This window comes from Octopus sinensis, linkage group LG2, assembly GCF_006345805.1.
Source record: "Octopus sinensis linkage group LG2, ASM634580v1, whole genome shotgun sequence".
Lineage (NCBI taxonomy): Eukaryota > Metazoa > Mollusca > Cephalopoda > Octopoda > Octopodidae > Octopus > Octopus sinensis.
Window position 1 is genome coordinate 54,160,727 of NC_042998.1, and position 23,606 is coordinate 54,184,332.

Here is a 23,606-nt window from a genome sequence, read left to right on the forward strand (position 1 = left end):
ATCTCTGATATGAAAAATACTGTGCCTGCATCAAATAACAAGTTGACTGAAATATATGAAAAAAAACAATCATAAAATAAATATTATTCTAAGTGTGCCTGTGTGGTAAGAAGCTCACTTCCCAACCATTGTCTTGGGTCCAGTCCTGCTGAATAGCACCTTGGGTTAGTGTCTTCCATTATAGCCCCAGGCTGACCAAAGCCTTGTCAGTGGATTTTGTACATGGAAACTGAAAGAAACCCATCCTGTGTGTGTGTGTGTTCATTCCCACCACCAATTGACTACTGGAGTTGGTTTGTTTGCTGGACTTGCCAGGGCCGCTGGACTGACTCCTGTGCAGGTGGCAAGTAAAGAAACACCGTTTCGACCCTGTGCCGGTGGCACGTAAAAAGCACCATCCGAATGTGACTGATACCAGTGCCGCCTTGACTGGCTTCCATGCCGGTGGCACATAGAAAGCACCAATCCAATCATGGCTGTTGCCAGCCTCGCCTGGCACCCGTGCCGGTGGCACGTAAAAAGCACCCACTACACTCATGGAGTGGTTGGCGTTAGGAAGGGCATCCAGCTGTAAGAACACTGCCAGATCAGACTGGAGCTTGGTGCAGCCTCCTGGCTTCCCAGATCCCCGGTTGAACCGTCCAACCTATGCTAGCATGGAGAAAGGATGTTAAACGATGATGATGATGACTGTAACTTAGTTTGGCAACAAGAGACTTATAGAATAAGTGTCAGGCTTAAAAATAAGTACTGGGACCAAACTGTCTGACAAAATCCTTCAAGGTAGTGCCCCAGTATAGCTGCAGCCCAAAGACTAATACAAATAAAAGGTGGAAGATATTTTAATCATAGAAGCAGTCAACCAACATTTTTCTGTTTTCCTTTTTCCCTTCAAGATATAAAAATATAAATGATAACTATTGTATACTAATCTAGGAATTTGTCGTCTTGAATACAAATTTTGTTTTAAACTAAACACTTTTATAGACATAGAGGTGACACACCTCAAGCAAAAACAATAACTTCTACTCATATTTTATCATACAAATTAAACAAAAATAGAAAAAATAATTGTAGGTATTTCAGAGTTTATGAAGAATAATGTCACCAAAATCAAAAATATTTTAATAACCTATTCCTCTGTTTATGTGGCATCATACTATGTTACATAACAGTGCCAAATACAGAACGACCAATATCTAGACAATTTAGTTTTCATTTAACAAGCTAACAATCTCATTACAAAAAAAGAAAACAAAACTGGAATTGCTTTCCCAATATTTAAAATTGAAAGTATCTACTCTATGAAAATTGAGAATGAAGATAATTCTTATGATAGTAGACATGATAAGACTGAAAAAGTAATATAGACAATGATAAAAAAAAAGAAGTAGGAATAACAGAGTAACAATTATACAGAATATATATATATATATATATATATATATATATATATTATATATATCAGAGACAATACACAGGAGACCAGTTACATTTTGGTTAGCTTCCAGAAAAAAATAACATTGATGAAAATTCAGCAGTCTCAGTAAAAAGCTTGTGCTTTAAATAAATATTATATAGGTATGGCTGTGTGGTAGGAAGCTTGCTTCCCAACCACATGGTTCTCGGTTCAGTCCCACTGCGTAGCACCTAGGGCAAGTGTCTTTTGCTATAGCCTCATGCCAACCAAAGCCTTGTGAGTGGATTTGGTATACACATACTTACACACACACAAACCCATGCATATATGCATATATATATATAGAAATATATATTTATACTTATACATTTATACTTATCTATGATATGTTATACAGTATATACATACTTATAAGATTAAATATCTATAGCTAGTCAAATAAGTATTTTGCTATTCAGCATTAATTTTTGAATATATTTAGTTGAGCACGTTAATATATGTTTATATGCATACATAGTTATTGACCGTGGTACAGATACACACATTTACAGGCATATATATACATGTGTATAATCATGTGTGTGTGTACATCTCTCTCGCTCTCTCTCTATACACACACACATGCACACATTTTTATGCACATGCACTCACACATGTACAAATACATAATCTATACAAGAATATAAATATCTTTCATGCAAACTATTTCTTTTTAAATACCATACAACAAAGATTTTACATACATAAACAAATAAATTTCAAACACACACACACACAAACACACACATATACACATGATGCTTACTCGATGAAAACACAAAAATCAAATGATTTCTAAGAAATGAATAGAAACAAAGCAAATAATAATAGCAAATAAATAAAAATGAGAAAAACCAAAATTGCAAGAGAAAGAGAAAATTATATAAAATTTTAACAGTCAACTGCTGTGGGATTTAATTTAAATATTTTGGGATGAACAGAGCCATAAAGAATTATGGTAACTGTAAACAAAACACTAAAAATATTGTTTTCATTTTTCTTATCAAACAAAATTTCACGAGGTTGGCTGTAGTTTGTGCATCTATTTATATATATTTACTTATCTATGGAAACAACTAAGAGAATGAGGAAGGTTGTGATGGTGAAGTGGACAGATTGGAAAATATAATGGTAACTTCACAAGAGTTTATTGGAAGGAAATGGACAGTAGAGGGAGAGAGAAAAAAATAACAAAAAGAAATCAACCAAAAAAAAAAACAATGACTGTATGGTGTGTGTGTATGCTCATGTGTACATTTGCATGTATTTGTGTATGTGCATATATGAGGACTTCTGCGTGTGTATCTATTACGTGCAAGAATTTATGTACAAATGTGACATCAATGCATATAGATGCATGTGTATGTATGAACACACACATACTCACACACACACACATATATATATATATGAATATATATACACACACACACATTCACACGCATATACATATTTGTGCATATAATTACATATATAGATGTATGTATGTATGAAGTGAGAGAGAGAGAGAGAGAGAGAGAGAGAGAGAGAGAAAGCGCCAAGAAAATGGATAATGAAGTTCAGTTTTGAAAGAATATATCTTCACTTTGTTAGCTCAATATTTTTTGCTCCTTTTCATTATTTCAATTTTGCTATTGTTGATAAATTACTTTCAGAGAAGAAATTTTCTTTCTTTTCCTTTCTGCTTTGATTTTCTTTTTCTTTTTGTTAAAAAGAAAACTTTAGCTATCAACAAGACTGAATAAGTGAAACATGCAAGAACTTATATCTATGCTTTTTTTGTCGGCTTTTTCTTTCAAGTAATCTTGTTATTGTAACTACTAAGAAAAGCAAAGTGGGACTTGCACAGTAAATATAATCTCGGTTATTTTTACCTACAGTATATCAAAATCAATACTTTGAATTTGAATGCCACATCAGCTACAGCTTCAACATTCTTTGAATCTCATCTTTCTTTGACTAGCCATTTATTAAGATTTGCAGACAACAACCTGAACTCCTCACTAGGCTAATATTTCTTTCAAGATTATTCAACACAAAGGGTTATCCAATTTCTTTCAGTGTCCAATAAACGAAAGTGATAATTGAAAGTCCTAAATAAAACAAACAGACATGGTGACTTTTAATTATTATTTGTCAATTCATTCTGAGTCGAAATTCTGCTAAGGTCGACTTTGCCTTTCATCCTTTTGAGGTTGACAAATTAAGTACCAGTTGCATACTGGGGTCGATTTAATTAACTGATCCTCTCCCCCAAAAGTTCAAGCCTTGTGCCTATAGTAGAAAGGATTATGATTATTAGTGCTGCTTGACTGGCTCCTGTGCAGGTGGCACATAAAAAAACAGCATTTGAACATGCCCGTTGCCAGTACCGCCTGACTGGCCCTTGTGCCGGTGGCATGTAAAAGCACTCACTACACTCTCAGAGTGGTAGGTGTTAGGAAAGGCATCCAGCTGTAGAAACTCTGCTAGATCAGATTGGAGCCTGGTGCAGCCATCTGGTTCACCAGTCCTCAGTCAAATCATCCAACCCATGCCAGCATGGAAAGCAGATGTTAAACGATGATGATTATTAAGGCAATGAGCTGGCAGAATTGTTAGTATCATTCTTCTGTCTGCATCACTCAGTCCCACTACAGTTTCAAAAGTCATCATTCCCTTGAATGCCTTTATCTAAGACAATCTCATCAACATTCTCTGCAACCACTTCATCTTCACTCATCACTCTCTTCTTAATCTCACCAAGTTCTAATGCTGTTAACCATCCATTCTTCCTTATCATTCTTACTTGGTCACACAATCTCCGTTTCATGATATTCAAGTCCTGCATCTCTATCCAGATGTCATGCCTCTTCTTTTCATATCCCCCTTATGGGGTTCCCTTCACCATCAAGAAGTTTGTTCAAAAAATTACATTCCATGACAGCTAAATTTATTGCCTTTTTACTGAAATGTATATTTACCTGCTGTGAGTTGTGAGTTAATTTCCAGGCACGACTGTATTCCTTTATTCTTTTACTTGTCTCAGTCATTCAACTGCAGCCATGCTGGAGCACTGCCTTAAAGGGTTTTAGTTGAACAGATTGACCCTAGGACTTATTCTTTGTAAGCCTAGTGCTTATTCTATTGGTCTCTTTTGCCAAAGCGCTAAGTTACAGGGATGTAAACACACCAACACTAGTTATCAAATTAAGGTGGGGGACAAACACAGACACAAAAATACACACACATAAATATATACATATATATACAGGGTTGGCCAAAAGTCGCCCAGCAGTAAATCAAAATTCCATATAAATTTAATATTCAATTTTATTTATTCATTCCAATTAAGAATGTTTAATAATTGAATGCTGGGAGTTAAAAATCATCATTCTTTTAAACATTTGTCTATTTATTAGCGAAGTCTCATTCAATTGTTAAATGTAAATAAATTTTGCAATTAAATGGTTTTGATTTACTGTCAAATGACTTTTAGCTGACCCTGTGTGTGTGTGTGTGTGTGTGTTGTGTGTGTGTGTGTGTGTGTGTGTGTATGTATGTATGTATGTATGTATGTATGTATGTATGTATGTATGTATATATATATATATATATATATAATATATATATATATATATGTATATGTATGTATACGATGGGGTTCTTTCAATTTCTGTCTACCAAATCCACTCATAAGGCATTGGTCAGCCTGAGGCTATAGTAGAAGACACTTGCCCAAGGTGCCACGCAGTTGGACTGAACGCAGGACTATGTGGTTGGGAAGCAAGCTTCTTACCACAGAACCACATAAACTACAAATTTATCTTTTCAAGAAACTATTTCTTGAAGATAAAAGAAATATAATTTCTTGAGGATGTATGTGCAAGGGAGAAATAAAGAGAAGCATCACAAGAAAGAATTTATCCTGAATGGAACTTAAACAAACAGCAATTCAATAGAAAATTACATTATTTTCCTAACTACCTGTACTTCATACTTTGTGAAATAAACGTTAAATATTTTCCATAAACTTTCAAAAGTGTTTATATCTTCTGAGGAGTAGTGCTGCTATATGTCTCCATGGAGACATTTATGAAGGAAATGAATATGAATAAATTCATGTAAGATGATGTTCACGATGAAGATGATGGCAACATTGATGAAGAGGAGGAGGAGGAGAGCAGGAGAGATGATGGTTCTGATGATGATTTTTCTGATAGCTATTTGATGTTTCATAGAACAGCATCGAGTGATCAGGCAACTAAATACATCGTTTGTGTTTCTATGTAGTCTATATTTCGATAGTTTTCCTTTGCTACAAACTCGTGAACTTTTATCATTTCACCAGATTTTATGATTCAATTATATACATATGTGTGTGCAAGTATGTGTATTCATGTATGCACAGACATACATACAAACATACATACATTCACACACACAGTCACAAATATATATATGCTCATGTGTGTTTACAAAACAAATACATAAAACCAAGAAATAGTAAAATTAAATCTTTAAAATATAGAAGTTCATAGAATAAAATGAAAGAAAGAAATAATCAACTAAGATTATAAAATAAGCATTTTGAATTGTAAAGACAATGCAGACACCTTGAGAGCAACAAAGACCTGATTTGAATGACATTAGTAGACCTATTCCTTGCTCACTTCACTCTAAACTTAGAACTTACATAGCATCTAATAGAAAAAAAAAAAGAAACATTTATGTATCTTAAATAGGTGCAGACATAGAGTTTTGCGGTAAGAAGTTTGTTACCCAACCACATGGTCTCAGGTTCAGTCCTACCACATAGCATCTTGAGCAAGAGTCTTCTACTATATCCCTGGGCCAATCAAAGATGTGTGAATGGTTCTGGTAGACAGAAACTGAAAGAAGCCCATTGTGTAAATATATATATATATGTGTGTGTGTGTGTGTGTGTGTGGTGTGATGTGTTGCTTCATTTCATGTGATAGATGTAAATGAACATCATCATCATGCGAGGAGTGCCTGTTTTCAATCTTCCATGGTCAGCAGGAAATATTACTTCATTTGCAAACAGGCGAGGGTTGGTGACAGGTAGGGCATCCATATGTAGAAAATCTGCCTCAACAAATTCTGTCCAACCCATGCAAGCATGGAAAAGTGAATATTAAAAAGCATAATGATGATGTCAATGATGATGACACCAATGATGAATCCATAGGCTTGATAGTTTTTGTACTCTCTCACTATTTTTTTTTTTTTTGCATTTTTATGCTATCTGTTTCCCTAAATCACTAACTGTAAATAACAGTAAGCTCAGCACACAAAAGATGAAAATGTGAAGCCTTATAAATCTAAACAAGTTTTACAATTCTTTTATATTGTCCAGAAGTATGGTAATGATGGCAAAGAGTATACAGTATGCCTCTAGCAATTGATTGAGACCTCTCTCGCAAGAAAAGATGTAGATATAAAAGAAAGTTCTTTATTTCAGTGTTAAGAATTGCTAGTTCAGTTCACAAATAATGCATTCAGCGAATGCAGAGCTCTTCTAATTTATGTGTTTCGATGGTGCATGTATGTAATGTGTAGCAATGTAACTGCAGGTGTGCCATTGGTGATTTCTTCTCCATCTTTGGACTTTTCTTTTTCTCCTTCCAGTGAAGAGCTACGCTCAAAATGTCGAACTCTTGCCTTTCAATGAGCATCAAGCTAATACATTTCCTGTGCACATTCTCATTTATGCTTTTTCATCTGAATTGACTATATATATATATATATAGTCAATTCAGATATATATTAGTATATATATATATATAATATATATATATATATATATATATATACTAATATAGGATGAAATTTTGTTCAGAAGAAAACTTCAACAAAAAGTGGCAGCATATTAAAATACCTTTAAAGGTTAATATTATAAACAACTTATAAAACAAGGGCAAAAGAAAAATTATGTCCATGCCAATATGCTGATAACAGACTTTAAATCGTCAATTTCCACATATCATTATACACTCACTATAAATACACGTCATACTGAAATCCCCAACTAAAACCCTTCAAGGTGGTGCTCTAGCATGGCCGCAATCTAATGACCAAGACAGTAAAAAAAAAAAAGATTTTACAGAGGATAATTGATTTCCCTAACAGAGAATGAAGCATACATTTAAAATAATGCATCCCTTATACAACCTACGACACCACTCGAGGAGAATTTATTCACAAACATTAACCTTTTACAGCTGTAATCCAGTCTTTGCATAAAGTAACCACATATACTTTTACATCCATTTTTCAAAGCTACCATGGCTCTTCTGTGTATATCTTTAACTCTTTAGCATTCAGATTTCTCTGTCAAATGCATTGCTTATTCATTCACATTGCTTTGAATTAATCATGAAATACCTTGTAGCTTTGAGATTTCAATGGTGTGTTAGTATATTTTTAGAATGACAATGTAGTGTAGTTATGAAAGGTTGGGTCTGGTCATTTTAAACATAAAACAGGTAGAATATTTGGGCTGGATATGGCCGGATTAAATGCTAAAGGGTTAAAGTAAATCTGGTAGTGGGGCCCTTGTTTGTGAATTCCAGGGCTTTGAAGAGTCTGGAACCACATCTTAGATGCTATTGTTTCCAGGTGTACTATGGTCAGAGTAGTAGCATCTGTAAGGTCCTAACTGTGGGTTAAATAGTATGTAACCAGCCAATCAGGGCACACTGAAATCATGGGGTGGTTGTGAACTAATTTGGTAAATGAACTTATTGAATCAATAGCTAATATCACAAGATTCTGAATGGATGGATAGACAACAAATTGTCAATGACCAGAATCAACCAGATCAGTTAGTGAACTACAGCAATCGTCTGTAGTTGTGGTGTATGCTGATGAGATATTTTAGTTAACAAAAGACCAGTGTGACTAAAACCCAAGCCAAACATTTATGCCATATCACTTGATCAGAACATCAGGTGTGGAGGAGTTGTATTGGTCTGGGAAAGTCACTCAATCAATTGATGATGGGATAGATAAATATATATATATTATTGATGCATTGTTTTACATCTAAATATCTTTCCTGTCATTAACCCTTGCCTCTTTTTCAAGTAAGGTATCTCTTTTTTCCTATATCTCTGAAAGCATAAAGCTAGCAGATAATTTGTAAGAAGAGAAGTGTTAACAAACTGCACTGCTTCTAGTTTAGTGGTTTTCCATGCAAAGCATATAGGATGTAAGTATTTTCACATACACACACACACGATGGTCTTTTTACAGTTTTTGCATATCAAATTCACTCAAAAAGCATCAGTTAGCCCAAGGCTAATGTAAGTAGAAGATACATTCCCAAGGTGCTGTGTAGAGGGACTGAACATGAAACATGGTTGAGAAGCAAATTTCTTAACCGGTCAACCATAAATAAAATACTGGCATGACTGCTATGAAAGATTCAGGAATCATTATAAAGAGTATCAGGCTAATAAAAAAAAAGAGATAAAATAAAAATTGATAAACATGAATTCAACACCAGTCTCCTATACTTTGAGAGTCACTTGATAAAATTGCTTATCCAAATTTAATATTCTCATATTCTTCAAAACTCTATTCAAACAAGCCTTAAATTAATGTTTCATTTCAGTTAACAGGGCCAAAGGATGCTTATATAAACTACAGAGAAAACAAGTTGAAATTAGAATTCTCTGAACCAGACATTAGACAGACAGATCGTATTATAATTTGCTGCACTGAAATACCAAAATAATTCTATGTTTTCCAGAAATATTTGAAGTCCAATCATTTCCAATAGATTTTGGATGGTTCAGTACTATAATTTTGATTAATACCGCTTGAGGTTTTCTACATTCAGTACAACCTCGAAATAACTTGACAACTTAATGATATTATGAATGGTAGTCTAAGATGGTAGCTAAGGCATGAAAACATATTTTGTGATAGGATTGTCTTCTTATGAAAAGGAGTTAATCTCATAACCTTAAAGCATACGACAAGAAGATTAGACTTCATTCAAACTTTAATGCCTATGACAAACACAAAATATTTTCATTACAAAACTATTACACATCTCTACAATTACTCATATGAAAAGAAGATATTTGGTTGAAGAGCCAACCGATCAATTTCAATCTTATTCAGGAGCAATAAAAATAAATTGATATTTCACATATTAGCTAAAGGTGTCAAAATTAAATGATTGGGGTAGCTTAATTAAAAATGAATAAACTTTAATGAAATTTCTGCCTGAGTATATGGGGAAGGAACACATATGAATTCATTGGTATTGTTTATTGCAGCCATAACAGAGAAATTCAACTATAAATACATGTTTTAACATGCAGGTGAAAAAAAAAAAAAAAGGGGGAAGTAAAAACTACTCCAGTTTCAGATAGCTAGAAATGTAAAATTATAAAATGAATTTTTAAACTGGAGAATGCAACAGATTTTTCAACTATGTAAGAACACACCAATTACTGCTTGATATAATATGAAGGATATTTATTAACCTCACAGCACCTTGTATAAATTGACCATCTTATCTCCTGTTTTTTCTCTTAGGTAAGAGAATTTTAGTGTTGTGAGTTACAGGCCAACCTCACTAATTTTGGTACCACACAAATAAAAAGAAGTATACTCTGTAATGTTGCTAGTGTTAGGAAGGACATCTAGCCATAAAATCTATGCCAATACTGGGATACTGGAGCAAGATGTAGTCCTTTGACAGTCTAACAGGTTAACCCATGATAATGATTATGATCATGATGGTGTTTAATACTTGAAATGATTATAGTAAAGTTTATTTGCCAACATAATGTGGCAGTCCTATAAAGGATGATCTTACTGTTGTTTAAGCCGCAGGAAAACATCTTTACCAGTTGGTTATCAACACACAGTCTAGGGTTTAAATAACAGTAACATCATCCTTTATAGGACCACCACATTCTGTTGGTTTTTCACTATAATGATTATAGTGATAATGTATTAATCAGTGCAAGAGAGGTACAGAAGAAATTTAGGGAGTTGTTATCTCAATGGAGATTGAAGAGTTTCTCTCTCCATGTAAAGAGCAGTATAAGGAAGGAACATCACTCTGAATAGTTGAGGACTTTGGACAATAAAAGTGAAGATTTTACAGAAGCTGGAACAGGAAGGTGGGAAGTATTATCATCTTGAAGTGCAACATATCTTACCTTGCATAAAAGTAGGATATGAATGTGTGTGCGTGTGTGTGTGTGTGTGTGTGAGAGAGAGAGAGAGAGAGAGAGAGAGAGAGAGAGAGAGAGAGAGAGAGAGAGAGAGAGAGAGAGAGAGAGAGAGAGAGAGAGAGAGAGAGAGAGAGAGAGAGACAAACAGATAGCCTGAAGAAGAAATGGGTTGAGCATTGACTCTTTGGCAAGAACAAGTTGTTTTGGTTTATTAAGTCTCAGGTCAGCTTTTGTTCAAATTTGTCACTATGTAGCTCTTGGCAGCTCCTACCAATCATTTTTCTCTTTTCTCTCTCTTCCTTCTCCTACTAAATGTATGTAGTCATGCAGATCTTCTACTAGAATCTGCTGTCAAGCCCATACCCACCTCAGAATTTAACCCCCTCCATCCTCCTCTTAGAAGCTGATTCCCCCACTTTCCCAAAGGAAGCTGCATGGTGACCTCAATAGTGCAGATGGCATGAAGAAAGCACCCAGTACCCACTATAAAGTGGAATGGCATTAGGAAGGGTGTCCAGCTGGAGAAACCATTCCAAAGCAGACACTGAAGCATGATGCTGTCCTTGGACTCATTGGATCCTGTCAAACCATCCAAACTACACCAGCATGAAGGGTAAAGGATAAAAAATTCTTTGGCCATTCATGAATGACCATGGGATTGCACGTAGAAAGTTCCCTTCTGTGGCACAAGTCCAGGCAAAGTTGTTTATGGAAGACCAACAGTTACCCATGCATACCGGCCTCCTCTCTTCATGCCACCAATGTTATCCAAGGGAAAGGCAAAGGCTGATACAGTTTGGCACCAGTGATGTTGCAACACATTTCTACATCTGAGTGAACTGGAGTCACATGAAATAATGTGTCTTACTCAAGAACACAACACACAGCCCAGTCTGGGAATCAAACCCGCTACCTCATGATTGTGAACCCGACACTCTGACCACTGAGCCATGCACTTTCAAAGGCATGAAACACAGATGTTAAATGGTGATGGCAATGATAACAATAATTCTAGAAGTGACCATCCTGCGTTTTTATATATTTTAATACTACATTGTCCACAAACGTATTCTTCCTTTTTTAAGATAAAAACATATGATGTGAAGAAGATTTAGCTGCCATTGCTAGCTGCTCGGAAGACAATGTAAAGGTATCATTTATTGGCTCATACAAACATATAATATGAATGGATGGATAACACCTACTGAATGGAATACAACTCTCTACTGACAATATAAGGCACCTAGAACGTGATACTGATGATAGATTGACAAGGGAATAGCATGGCAAAAAGCAGTGAAGACAGATCTGGGAATACTGAGCCTTGCAAAAGAAATAAAGCACAAACATGACAATTAGAGATCATTTATAATCTAACCTGTGTCATTATAGAATTATAACGATGATAATGATGATGATTTGGAGGAGGAGGAAGAGGAAGTGGAGGAGGAAGATGATGATGAAGTAGTTAGCAGTGGTGGTGATGATGATGAGGAGAAAGTTAGTGGTGGTGGAGAGGATGATGGTGTAGATAGTGATGATGATAATAATGATGATGATGAAGCTAGTGGTGGTGCCAGAGATGGTGGTAGAGGCGGTAGCGGTTATGGTGACAATGATGATGAAGTTAGTAGTGGGGTTGGTGTTGGTGATGACAATGATGATGTGGAGAAGGTTGAAGTTAGAGATGATAGTCATTGTTGTTGTGGTAGTGGTGGGGATGCTGATGTTAGTGGTGGTGGTCATCATTGTGGTAGTGACGGCTGCGATGATGATAAAGATGAAAAAGTAGATGCTTATGAAGATGCTGATGATTGCTATGGTGGTGGCATTCAGGGTAGTGGTAATTGATTTACAGACAAATTACCATGAAATTTTCCTACTTTTATCCTTACCCACGTTTTTTTTTCCTTTCCTTTTTCCAAATTTTATTAATGAAATTAAGTCACTTCAAACTGAAAGTTCACCATTGAAGTAATTTAGCAGCATGTTTAGCCAGTAGGCAGACATTATCACGAAATTTTGGGAAAGAGGGAGACAGATAGATAGATATATATATATAGAGAGAGAGAGAGATAGATAGAGAGAGAGAGAGAGAGAGAGAGAGAGAGAGAGAACCAAAACAAATTCTACATTTCTGAACTACTAAGCACCCCCACACCTGACAAAAAAAAGAGAAAGAAATACAGTAAGGTAAAGAAGAAGCCATTTTTTCAATTTATCCTTATTATTATTATTGTTATTATTGTTGTAGTTTGCTTTGCTTTAAAAGAATTTGCTATGATTTTGATTATTTCCTTAAAAATAAAACTAACCGTAAAGGACAAATCAGAATACAAATAGTAAATAAATAAATCCAACTTCTAGTTAGGATTTATTTTTATTGCTTTTCTAGAATTCTTGCAAAAAGAAATTTACATTTGTGGTTACATATTAGCTTAAATTTTATAATTGTGTAATTTTTTTCAAGGTGGGACACACACGCACACAAGAAACCTGTGTAACAACTGTGATATGTTTCTAGTAAACATGGAATTATTTTGGTGCCTCATTGAAGCTGCAAATCCCAGCATGATCTGTTTCACCGATGTCTCTTATTTTCAGAGGGTTCTGATATCAAAACTAGTTTTTCTTCGAAGCTTAAACAAGAGTTCTTTTGATCATGTTAATTTAGTTAAGCATTCAGCTAAGACATGGGTGATGTAATTTTTAAAGAATATGGAGACATATAAAAGTTTGATATTTTTGTTTTCAAACAATTTTCTAAATTTGGGAATTATGATGTTGAATTTGGTTCAAATTGGTTCTTTCTGTGTTTTCGTTTTGTTTTTGGTTTTATATTAAAAGATTAGCAAGTCCCCTGTGCAAGGATGACAGGCAATTTTGTGAAGCATTCCACATTTCTTTTTATCATAGGTGCAGACATGGCTGTGTGATTAAGAAGCTCGCTTTGGAACTACATGGTTTCAGGTTCAAACCTACTGCACAGCACCTTGGACAAGTGTCTTTGACTATAGCACCAGGGAGACCAATGTCTTGTGAGTGAATTGATACATGGAATCTGTGTGGAAGCCAGTTGTATATATACACATACATGTATGTATGTCTATATATATATATATATATATATACAGAGAGAGAGAGAGAGACAGACAGACAGACAGACAGAGTCAACTAATATTGAAGAGATTGCAAGAAGCAATGAGAATTTGTATATTGGGGACTGCATCAATCTCTAGTGTTTACTTTGGCATGATTTCTATGGTTGGATGCCCTTCTTAATACCAACTACTGTACAGAATGTACTGGGTGCATTTTGTGTTTTTTTTTTGTGGCACCAGCACTAGTGAGGTCACCAGGTACATGCAAGATGAGTTTTAAATATATATTTTATTTGATATATTACAACTCTACTTCCGAACACTATAAAAAGATACTAAAGATAGTTTAGATCCATCAGATTTCCTATTTTCATCTACTACATGAGAAAGGGTCAAAATGAATTACAATTACTTAAGAAAAACTAAAAATTTACAATAGGTATTAAACCAATGAAGTCAAGATATATAAATAATTTTTAGTTGTTCTTTAAAGCTTATTCATTGCAAACGTTTAAAGAAAAGAAATGCATTTTTGATTTTGTATAATTATTTTGTGAATAAATCTTCTCGCGATATTATAGAAGTTTTTAAACTGCACTGGATGGAAGCACTCCGTCAGTTACGACGACGAGGGTTCCGGTTGATCCGAATCAACGGAACAGCCTGCTCGTGAAATTAACGTGTAAGTGGCTGAGCACTCCACAGACACGTGTACCCTTAACGTAGTTCTCGGGGATATTCAGCGTGACACAGAGAGTGACAAGGCCGGCCATTTGAAATACAGGTACAACAGAAACAGGAAGTAAGAGTGAGAGAAAGTTGTGGTGAAAGAGTACAGCAGGGATCACCACCATCCCCTGCCGGAGCCTCGTGGAGCTTTAGGTGTTTTCGCTCAATAAACACTCACAACGCCCGGTCTGGGAATCGAAACCGCGATCCTATGGCCGTGAGTCCGCTGCCCTAACTACTGGGCCATTGCGCCTCCACCATACTGCACTACAAAGCTTTACAAGTTCATATCAAAGCAAGAGTATCCAAATACAGAGTACATTTAACACCAAAGATGAGATTAATAGCTTCACCACTCTTTAACTCTTTTACAGATCTCACCCATGTCTCATGAAAATACAGGTCCTGTATGTTCATGGAAGGGTGGATGAGATTTGTGGCAAAGAAATATAACAAGAAAGCCTCTGACCCTGGTTGCCAGCATCATTATCAGAAACATTGCTACTACTAAATACTACCAGCCTTTCCATCATTATCATCCTACTTAAGTACAATCATCCTTAATATTTAATATTATTCTGCTGCCAATTACATATATAATGGTCTAACTATGGAATGAAATCAAAGACATAATCTAGTATAAGATATCTAAATTATTCATAATACAATTCACAGATAAACTATGAAATGAAAATGAAGACATAAACTGTCATAGATACAGCATGTATATTGTTTATATTAGTCATAAGACAACTGACTGACAAATACTTTAAATTTGAATGTTATATTTATGTATATACTTTATAATATCATCCAACCTATGGCAGCATGGAAAATAGGTATTAAATAATGATGAAGATGATTGTGATATTTTATTCACTCTTTAGTATTTCAAGATATTTTTATGTAATTTTGGTAAATATATCTGTTAAAATGAGATGTCAGTGTTATTTTCATTTTCAAATAATTTAGATGACAATATATTCGCCGCACCCTGTATATATATATATCTTTTAGAACCCATAGTTTAGCGAGGTAGGTATTGTACTTCATTTATTATTTCTTTAGACTGTAGGCTCAAGTCTAAATAAAGAAAAAATATTGGAAATTGGCAACAGTTTAAAATTTAGTCCCAGATAAAACTGAACTTGACCAATAGAACTTCTACATTTTAGATAAATATCCTAAGAATTTTAGCTCTGAAATGTCATTGTTGTAAGTTGCTAGAATATAACTAAATATTCTTTTCTGCTCTAGACACAAGGCTTGACAATTTTGGTGATAGGGGATAGTCCATAAGATTGACCCCAGAGCTCAAATGGTATTTATAATGTAAAGTATAAAATAAAGTATGAAATACATTATGTAAAGTAAAAACCTAAATTGTACTTAACAGATTCAAATTATTACACCTCTAAAGCACAGTCTGATATTCATTAATCCCCTTAGAATTCATAAAATATATCATATTGCACTATGTATATGGTATAATGCTTATAGAAGGAGTAGTGATTTCAAATTTTGGCACAAAGCCAGCAATTTTGGGGAGGGGGTAAGTCGAATACATCAATCGCTGTACATGACTGATATTTATTTTATTGAATGCAAAAGGATGAAAGGTGAAATCAACCTCAGCAGAATTTGAACTCGGAACGTAAAGACGGACAAAATGCCACTAAGCATTTTACCCAGCATATTAACAACGTTACCAGTTCACTGCCTTATACAAGATGAATATTAAACAAAGAAAAGTGAAGAACATGATTTAACAGGTACAGGTACAAATCAATACAATTCTAAAGCAGAGTATGTACTATCCTTATTAATCCACTGACAGTAAAGAACATAACTATTTTTAACACCCCATATGCAAATTAGCCAACTTCAAAAACAGGGTCCGTTTATTCAATACAGGGTACAATTATATTGCAAAGTATTCCCAGATTTCTGGAAATTGGACAAGAGGTCAGGCAATGTAATACAAATCTAGTATGTTATAACATTGTAAAGTAACATTTCCTTCAACAAACCAGACTTAGACTGGATCCTATGTCCCCTGCTCTTCTATGATTACTCCTGTTCAGAGCATTTGTCTTTAACCAGATGCTACCTATCATTTAAAGTGGTTACACCTCAAATATTTTCATGAACAGGGTGACAAGAATAAACATTTTATCTTTTGGTAAAGATATATTGTCTTTTTTGTGTATATTTTATATATTTCCCTTGTGAGTTTTTTTGTTTTACCTTTAAGAATATCAAAATAAAATTATATAAAAATTTCCCAAAAAACGTATTATACATTTATTCTAAGAGATAAGATATTTTGTAAACTATAATTGGTAGAGACAAATTTTTTTCTGGCACTTGCACCGTATACACAGATATCGTGTTAATAAGGTGAGTAGTCTCCATCGTTTAATATTTCACCATCTTTCCTATGTTGTTCTTTCAAATTACTTTTGAAGTTATTTTAACACATTTTGGAAATATTTCTATATCTAGAATTTGTGAAATAAAATCAGTCATTCTGTGAACATATATAAATAAATCAAACAATCTTCAGTGAGGAAATCAAACCATCATTCTTTTTGCAACATTTTGAAAACTGTTTAGAGCAATGGCGTATAACACAGGAGAACTACTCTTTATCATACTATGATACAAGTACCACTAGCATGTACAGCAAATGCAGGTGGTTTCAACAAGTGCAGCTAGATTCTACTCTAACTTCTATGAGTGTAGCTGACTTCTACATGAATAGATAACTTTGGAAATTCATCATCATCATTGTTTAACATCCATCTTCCATGCATCTGTTGATGCATTATTTGTTAGAAAACAGTTGATAACCATAGTTAAATCTTATATAAGAGAAGCTGAATTCTGTCTGTCTGTCCATCACAACATCAATTGGAGAGATAACTCCAGTCACATTGTATATTTAGACTGGAAGGAGAAAAAGTTGTTGTCGAGTGACAAATACAGTGTGTGTGTGGGAGAAAGAGAAAGAGAGCGAGTGAAAGAAAGAAACAAAGATTGATAGACAGATAGGAAGAGTTGTCACCATAGTAACTAACAAGTTTTGATTAAAAACATGGGAACTTTAAATGCAAATCTGTCAACAGAGTGAAGCACAGACTTTAAAAAAAATGACTTTCTCTCTCCCTCTATGTATATATATATATATATATATATACATATATATAATAAATATAGTTATAGTTTTGGTTGGTTGTGTATGTGTGTATTTCTGTGTGTTTCTGTATGTCTTTCAACATACACACAATGCAACATGGACTTTGAAAAAGAACTTTCACTATAATGACTTGTTGACAGAATTACAGTGAGTGAAAGACATAAGTAAAATTTGTTTCAAGAAAAAGAAAAAAACAGATAACTGTTGAGCATATCAATGTGATCATTAAAGTAGGTTTTTATTGAAGGATCTATTTCATCATTATTAGGTTGTTATCTGGCAGTATAGTAATGGATAATGACTACAGTATTATAAAAAGAAGGGTAAAATATAACATTCATGTTGTTGTAGCATTGCACATATCACATGTGCTGTATCATATGACGGAACCCAATAGTTATGTGAACAGCACTATTTATGTAGAATGACAAGAATTTGAGTTTGGTTATACAGTTGAGGAAATGCTACTTTTACAGTTGAAGGAGATGTTACTTTTACAAATTTGTAACATACTAGATTTGTATTACAGTACCTGACCTCTTGTCCAACATCCAAAAATGTGGGAATACTGTGCAATATACTGTACCCTGTATTGAATAAACGGACCCTGTTTTTGACGTTGGCTAGTTTGCATAAAGGGTGTTAAAAATGGTTATGTTCTTTAATGTCAGTGGATTAATAAGGATTGAACATACTCTACTTTAGAATTGATAAGAATAGGAGTTTGGTTATACAGTTGAACAAAACTTCTAGAGAGAAGCTTTATTTGGATTAAGGAATTCCTCACTGAACTTCAAGAAAAACTTATAGACTAAGGGTCAAAGGCATTTTGAGTATAGCCATTCAACCATCCTTCTTATTTAAAAAATTTTTTTGTAGTATTTAAGACTGGATTTTATGTGTAGGGACAGCTAATGCTATACGGTTGTGAAACAAAGCATGATGGGGATGCTGGGGTTGGAGGAATCAGTGGAACAGCTGGCAAGGGTGAATGGAGTGCGGTGGTATGGGCATGAGTCAAGGAGGGATGGGGATCATGTTTTGAGGAGAGTGCTTGAGTTTAGAGTGAGTGAACTGCAAAAGCAAGGTCAATCAAAGAAAATGTGGAGGGGACACGTGGAGGAGAATATTGGGAGGGTTGGCTTGAGGAGGGAGGATGCCCCAAACTGGGTGAGATGGTGTGAGAGTGGTTGCTGCAGGAGTTAGGTAGATCCAACCACCCCTGTTAAAAGGGGACGAACCCAGATTCAAAATATTGGACAAGAAGAAGAAACATACTGTTACTACTGAGGACATGCAAAGGATTGGAAGAAATGAAGCCAATATGTTCTATTGGGTGTACAAGAGCTGTGTGCATGTGTGACTAAATGTAAATGCTTTGAGATAAAAGTCAGGTACAAGCAGCATCAGTTGTAGTGTACAAGAGAGAAGACTGTGTTAGTATGATCATGTGATGCATACTGATGATGACAGCTGCATAAAGAAGTGCCAGTCTGTTACTGTGGAGGGAATCTGTGGAAGGGGAAAACTCAGGAAGATGTAGAATGAAGTGCATTGCACAATTACATAGACTGAGAATCCAGCTCATCATTTGACAATCATGAGCCCAACACCTGAACCACAACATCAAATGACTTTAACTGAACCCCTGATGGCATATGACAAAAGGTATTCCAGTTATGACATTTCTTCTTTTCTCAGGTATTGTGTACCATGGACTATATTATCCTTTGTCTCTTTTCAAAAGGCCTGATGGAAGTTTGGCAGTTATTTTTAGCAGGGTGTGTAGCCATATAGAGGCTACCTGGAATATAAATTATATGGAAAAAAATATAAGCGGTTAGAAGTTTACTTCCCAACCACATGTTTCGAGTTCAGTCCCATTGCATGGCACCTTTGGCAAGTGCCTTCTCTTACCTCTCCAGGCGGACCAAAACTTTGTCAGCAGAATTGCTAGATGGAAACTAAAAGAAGCCCATTGTGTGTATGTCATCATCATCATCATCATCATCATTCCCATTCTCCATGCTGGCATAAGTTGGATGGTTTGACAGGAGCTAGTAAATCAGAAGACTGCACTAGGCCCCAGTTATCTGTTTTGGCATAGTTTCTATGGCTGGATGCCCTTCCTAATACCAACTGCTTTACAGAATGTACTGAGTGTTTTTTACGTGTTACTGGCATGGGTGTCTTTTACATGACACTGAGATGGGTGCTCTTTTAAGTGGTGGGGCCATGAGTGTTCTTTTATATGGTGACAGCACGAATTCTCTTTTACATATGTATATGTTACTGTTTCCTTGCCTTCACATTGCATGATAGTTGTGAATTTTGCTGTCATACCAGCAGTGTCCTTCATTCTCACTCTTCCGAGACATACAAGTCAAGCAGGGGGAAATATTACCTTACTTGGAAACATGTAAGGGTTGGCAAGATGAAGGGCATCTGGCTCTAGAGAAATTTGCTGCAACAAAATCTGTTCAACCTGTACAAATAGGCACAAGTGTGGCTGTGTGGTAAGAAGCTTGCTTACCAACCACGTGATTGTTGCATGAGACCTTGGGCAAGTGTCTTCTATTATAGCCTTGAGTCAACCAAAGCCTTGTGAGTGGATTTGGTAGATGGAAACTGAAAGAAGCTTGCCATATAGATATATATCTGTAAATATAATATGTCACAATTATTCGGTAGCCATGAAAAAAACTCTGAGTTTCGGACGTTGGGGCGGAAACCCACTCTGGCATCTCTTCAGTTATCAGGCCATTGACATCTGAAACTTGGAGTTTTATCATGGCTACTAAATAATTGGCACATATTATATTTACATATAAATTCCTCTATTTACATAATATCGAGGTCTCTTTCATTCTTTTGTTGTCTTACTATTTCTATCAATATATATATATACATATATATATATCTTTATTTATTTATTTATGTGTGTGTGTGTCTGTGTTTGTTCCCCTGCCATCACTTGACAACCAATGCTGGTGTGCTTATGCCCTCGTAACTTAGTGGTTTGGCAAAAGAGACCAATAGAATAAGTACTAGGCTTACAAACTATAAATCTTGGTGGTCAATTTGTTTGACTAAAACCCTTTAAGGCAGTGCTTCAGCATGGCTGCAGTCAACTGACTGAAACAAGTAAAAGAATAAAAGAAATAAACATGGGAAAGTCAACATTGAACCAATGACGATATATCTAGAAGTCGAGCATAAAGAGGTGACCACAGGAATTGAGTATGGTTTCTTACAGTAAAAGGGAGTAGTAGATAGATGCATAACGTTTTGGGCAAAGCATTTATGAGTGTATGTACATAAAAGAGGGGTTAGAACTGAAAACATAACACTGAGTGTAAATAAAATAGTCTAAATTGATTAAGAATAAGGCCACTTTTTTAGTAACAGAGGTTATGGTTAATTGGCTCAAGTCCAGCATGGTTTCTGGCCACTACTTTATCAGCTAATGGGGATGAAGCTGAATGTTGACAACAGCAGTAAGTGAAGCACCAAACTTTTTTTGGTTACGGTAAAGTACTTAAGTCCAGCTGCTACTGCAATTTTGCCTTCTTGCACAAAGATAATTCCATGACTTGACATCTAGAGATTAGAGCTGCCAAACAGTTGTACACGTGTAGATGTAGAACAAACAAAAAAAAAAGATGTTTAAAGCGGATAAAAACAGGAAGAGAGAAAAAGAGAGAGAGAAAGAAAACAAAGAAAAGAAAAACAAAAGTGAGAAAAAAAATGAACAAAATAATACTGGAAATAAAACAAAGGCAAATATGGGAGGAAACAGATATAATTATTTCTTTTCTATTCTGGTTCTTCTGATATATTTCAAAAGAAAGAAACCTTGCATATTTTTTGACATTTCTCAAATGAACCGTTCTCTTTCTCCCTCTCTTTCTCTCTCTCTCTCTCTCTCACAAACACATACACTACAGCATTTTCCATTTTTGTTTTACATTTTTCATAAGCCTGCAAAAGCGCAATAGTGGTTAGCTTTCACATCCCTTTCTCATGACAGTAAATGTAATTTTCTTCCTTTACTCTTTAAAAGCATTCTCATAGAAATAAATAACTCCTGAAATAAAAGCTTGCCTTAAGCTATGACAATAAATTAATCAGCAAGAGAGTTGTCACTTCAGCTCATTGGTATATTTCCACAGTGCACTTACTAACAGCAAAGCTAAGTTACCTGATAACAGTGTGTCGCTCTTTCTTCAACACTTCTTTATTCTCGGTGAACAGGAGTGTGTGATATGGGTGTGGCATATCACAAGTTGGGAGGATTCCGCGAGAGGCATTGTTAACTGCTGGAAGGCTACCATTGCAAACTAGCAGATCATCTACAAGTAACTGAAATTAAACAGAAAATTACAAGTGACTATATAATTTAAGCGTCATTGCTTGCTATATAATTACAAACCTCATTTGTATTTGTAGTTTAAAGGTCTTGATTTTTCTCACACATTACAAATGAATGAGACGGATGAAGGGAAATTACTATGTTTAGTATGCTGGAAATATAATACATTATAATACATAGGCCACAATTTCAAATTGAACCACAGGCAGTATATTCTGATTCAGAGTTACGGCTTTTTACTCACCTTGCATCATTATTTTGGAATGAAGAGGTAAACTTACCAATCAAACCATATAATTTAGACTGAAATTATAGCACGCTTGCATAATACTATAATAATGATTAAACATATCCTGCAGAATCTGAAATTTAAGGCAAAAAGAAAAAAAGGGGGAAAAAAATTAATTTACTTTTTATGAAATCTCGAAGAATAATTTTATGGCTTGTGTCACAAATTAGATTTCTAAATAACAGCCTGAATGTTAAATAAGATGCAGCCATACTTTGCTTGGAGAACTGTTTCTATGAGCAACCAACCCTATATGACTATGTTCATACTACAATGTTATGTCATTATATCTGACCAGTTCAATCCAATCATGATATCTCTTAATAACACAGAGATATATGGTTTCTTGAAATAGATAAAAATTAATATTATTACATGATTATGTCAGGAAGAAGGGTTCTAAATTACAACTAATTAAATCTTGTAGTTTTATATGTGTGTGTATATATGAAGGCTTAGTGGTTAGGGCATTTGGCTCACGATTGTAAGGTCATGAGTTTGATTCCCAGTGATGCGTTGTGTCCTTGAGCAAGACACTTTATTTCACATTGCTCCAGTCCACTCTGCTGGCAAAAATGAGTTGTACCCGTATTTCAAAGGGCCAGCCTTGTTACACTCTGTCTTACGCTGAATCTCCCTGAGAACAACGTTAGGAGTACGCGTGTCTGTGGATTGCTCAGTCACTTGAGTGTTAATTTCACGAGCAGGCTGTTCCGTTGATCGTATCAGCTGGGATCCTCGTCGTCGTAACCGATGGAGTGCTCCATATATAAAGGCATATAGTTATGTATACTTTTTATATTTGTATATATACATACATATATATATATATATATATATATATATATATATATATATATGTATATATAAACAATCACACACATACATATATACATGGACATATAATGTTTCTAATATAGGCACAAGGCTTGAAATGTAATGGGTGGTGTGTTAGTTGATTATATTAAACCTCAGTATTTAACTGGTACTTATTTTATCAACCAGAAAAAGACGAAAGGCAAAGTTGATCTTGATGGTACTTTAACTCAGAAGGTAAAGAAATGTCACTAAGCAACTTGTTTGATGTGAAAATGATTCTGCCAGCAACCTACGTGGACACACATGCACACACACACACACACACACACACAACACACACACACACGCACACAAATATATATATATTTACATATATTTTTAATGTCTAAAGACATAAGTATATCTATCAGCACACACACACATATGGGGAAGAGAGGA

General features: G+C 34.9%; 1 protein-coding gene and 1 pseudogene across 2 annotated transcripts in view; one reads left to right on the plus strand and one right to left on the minus strand.

The window, feature by feature from the left end:
• The window catches only part of LOC115224684 (katanin-interacting protein-like), a 656,564-nt gene that overhangs the window by 67,246 nt on the left and 565,712 nt on the right, over positions 1 to 23,606 (minus strand). For both annotated transcript variants that reach the window (XM_036513321.1, XM_036513315.1), the window contains exon 35: positions 21,890 to 22,050. In XM_036513321.1, coding sequence (XP_036369214.1) covers positions 21,890 to 22,050 — 161 coding nt within the window. The remainder of the gene's footprint in view (positions 1 to 21,889; positions 22,051 to 23,606) is intronic.
• Positions 13,472 to 13,564, plus strand: LOC115208859 (annotated as a pseudogene).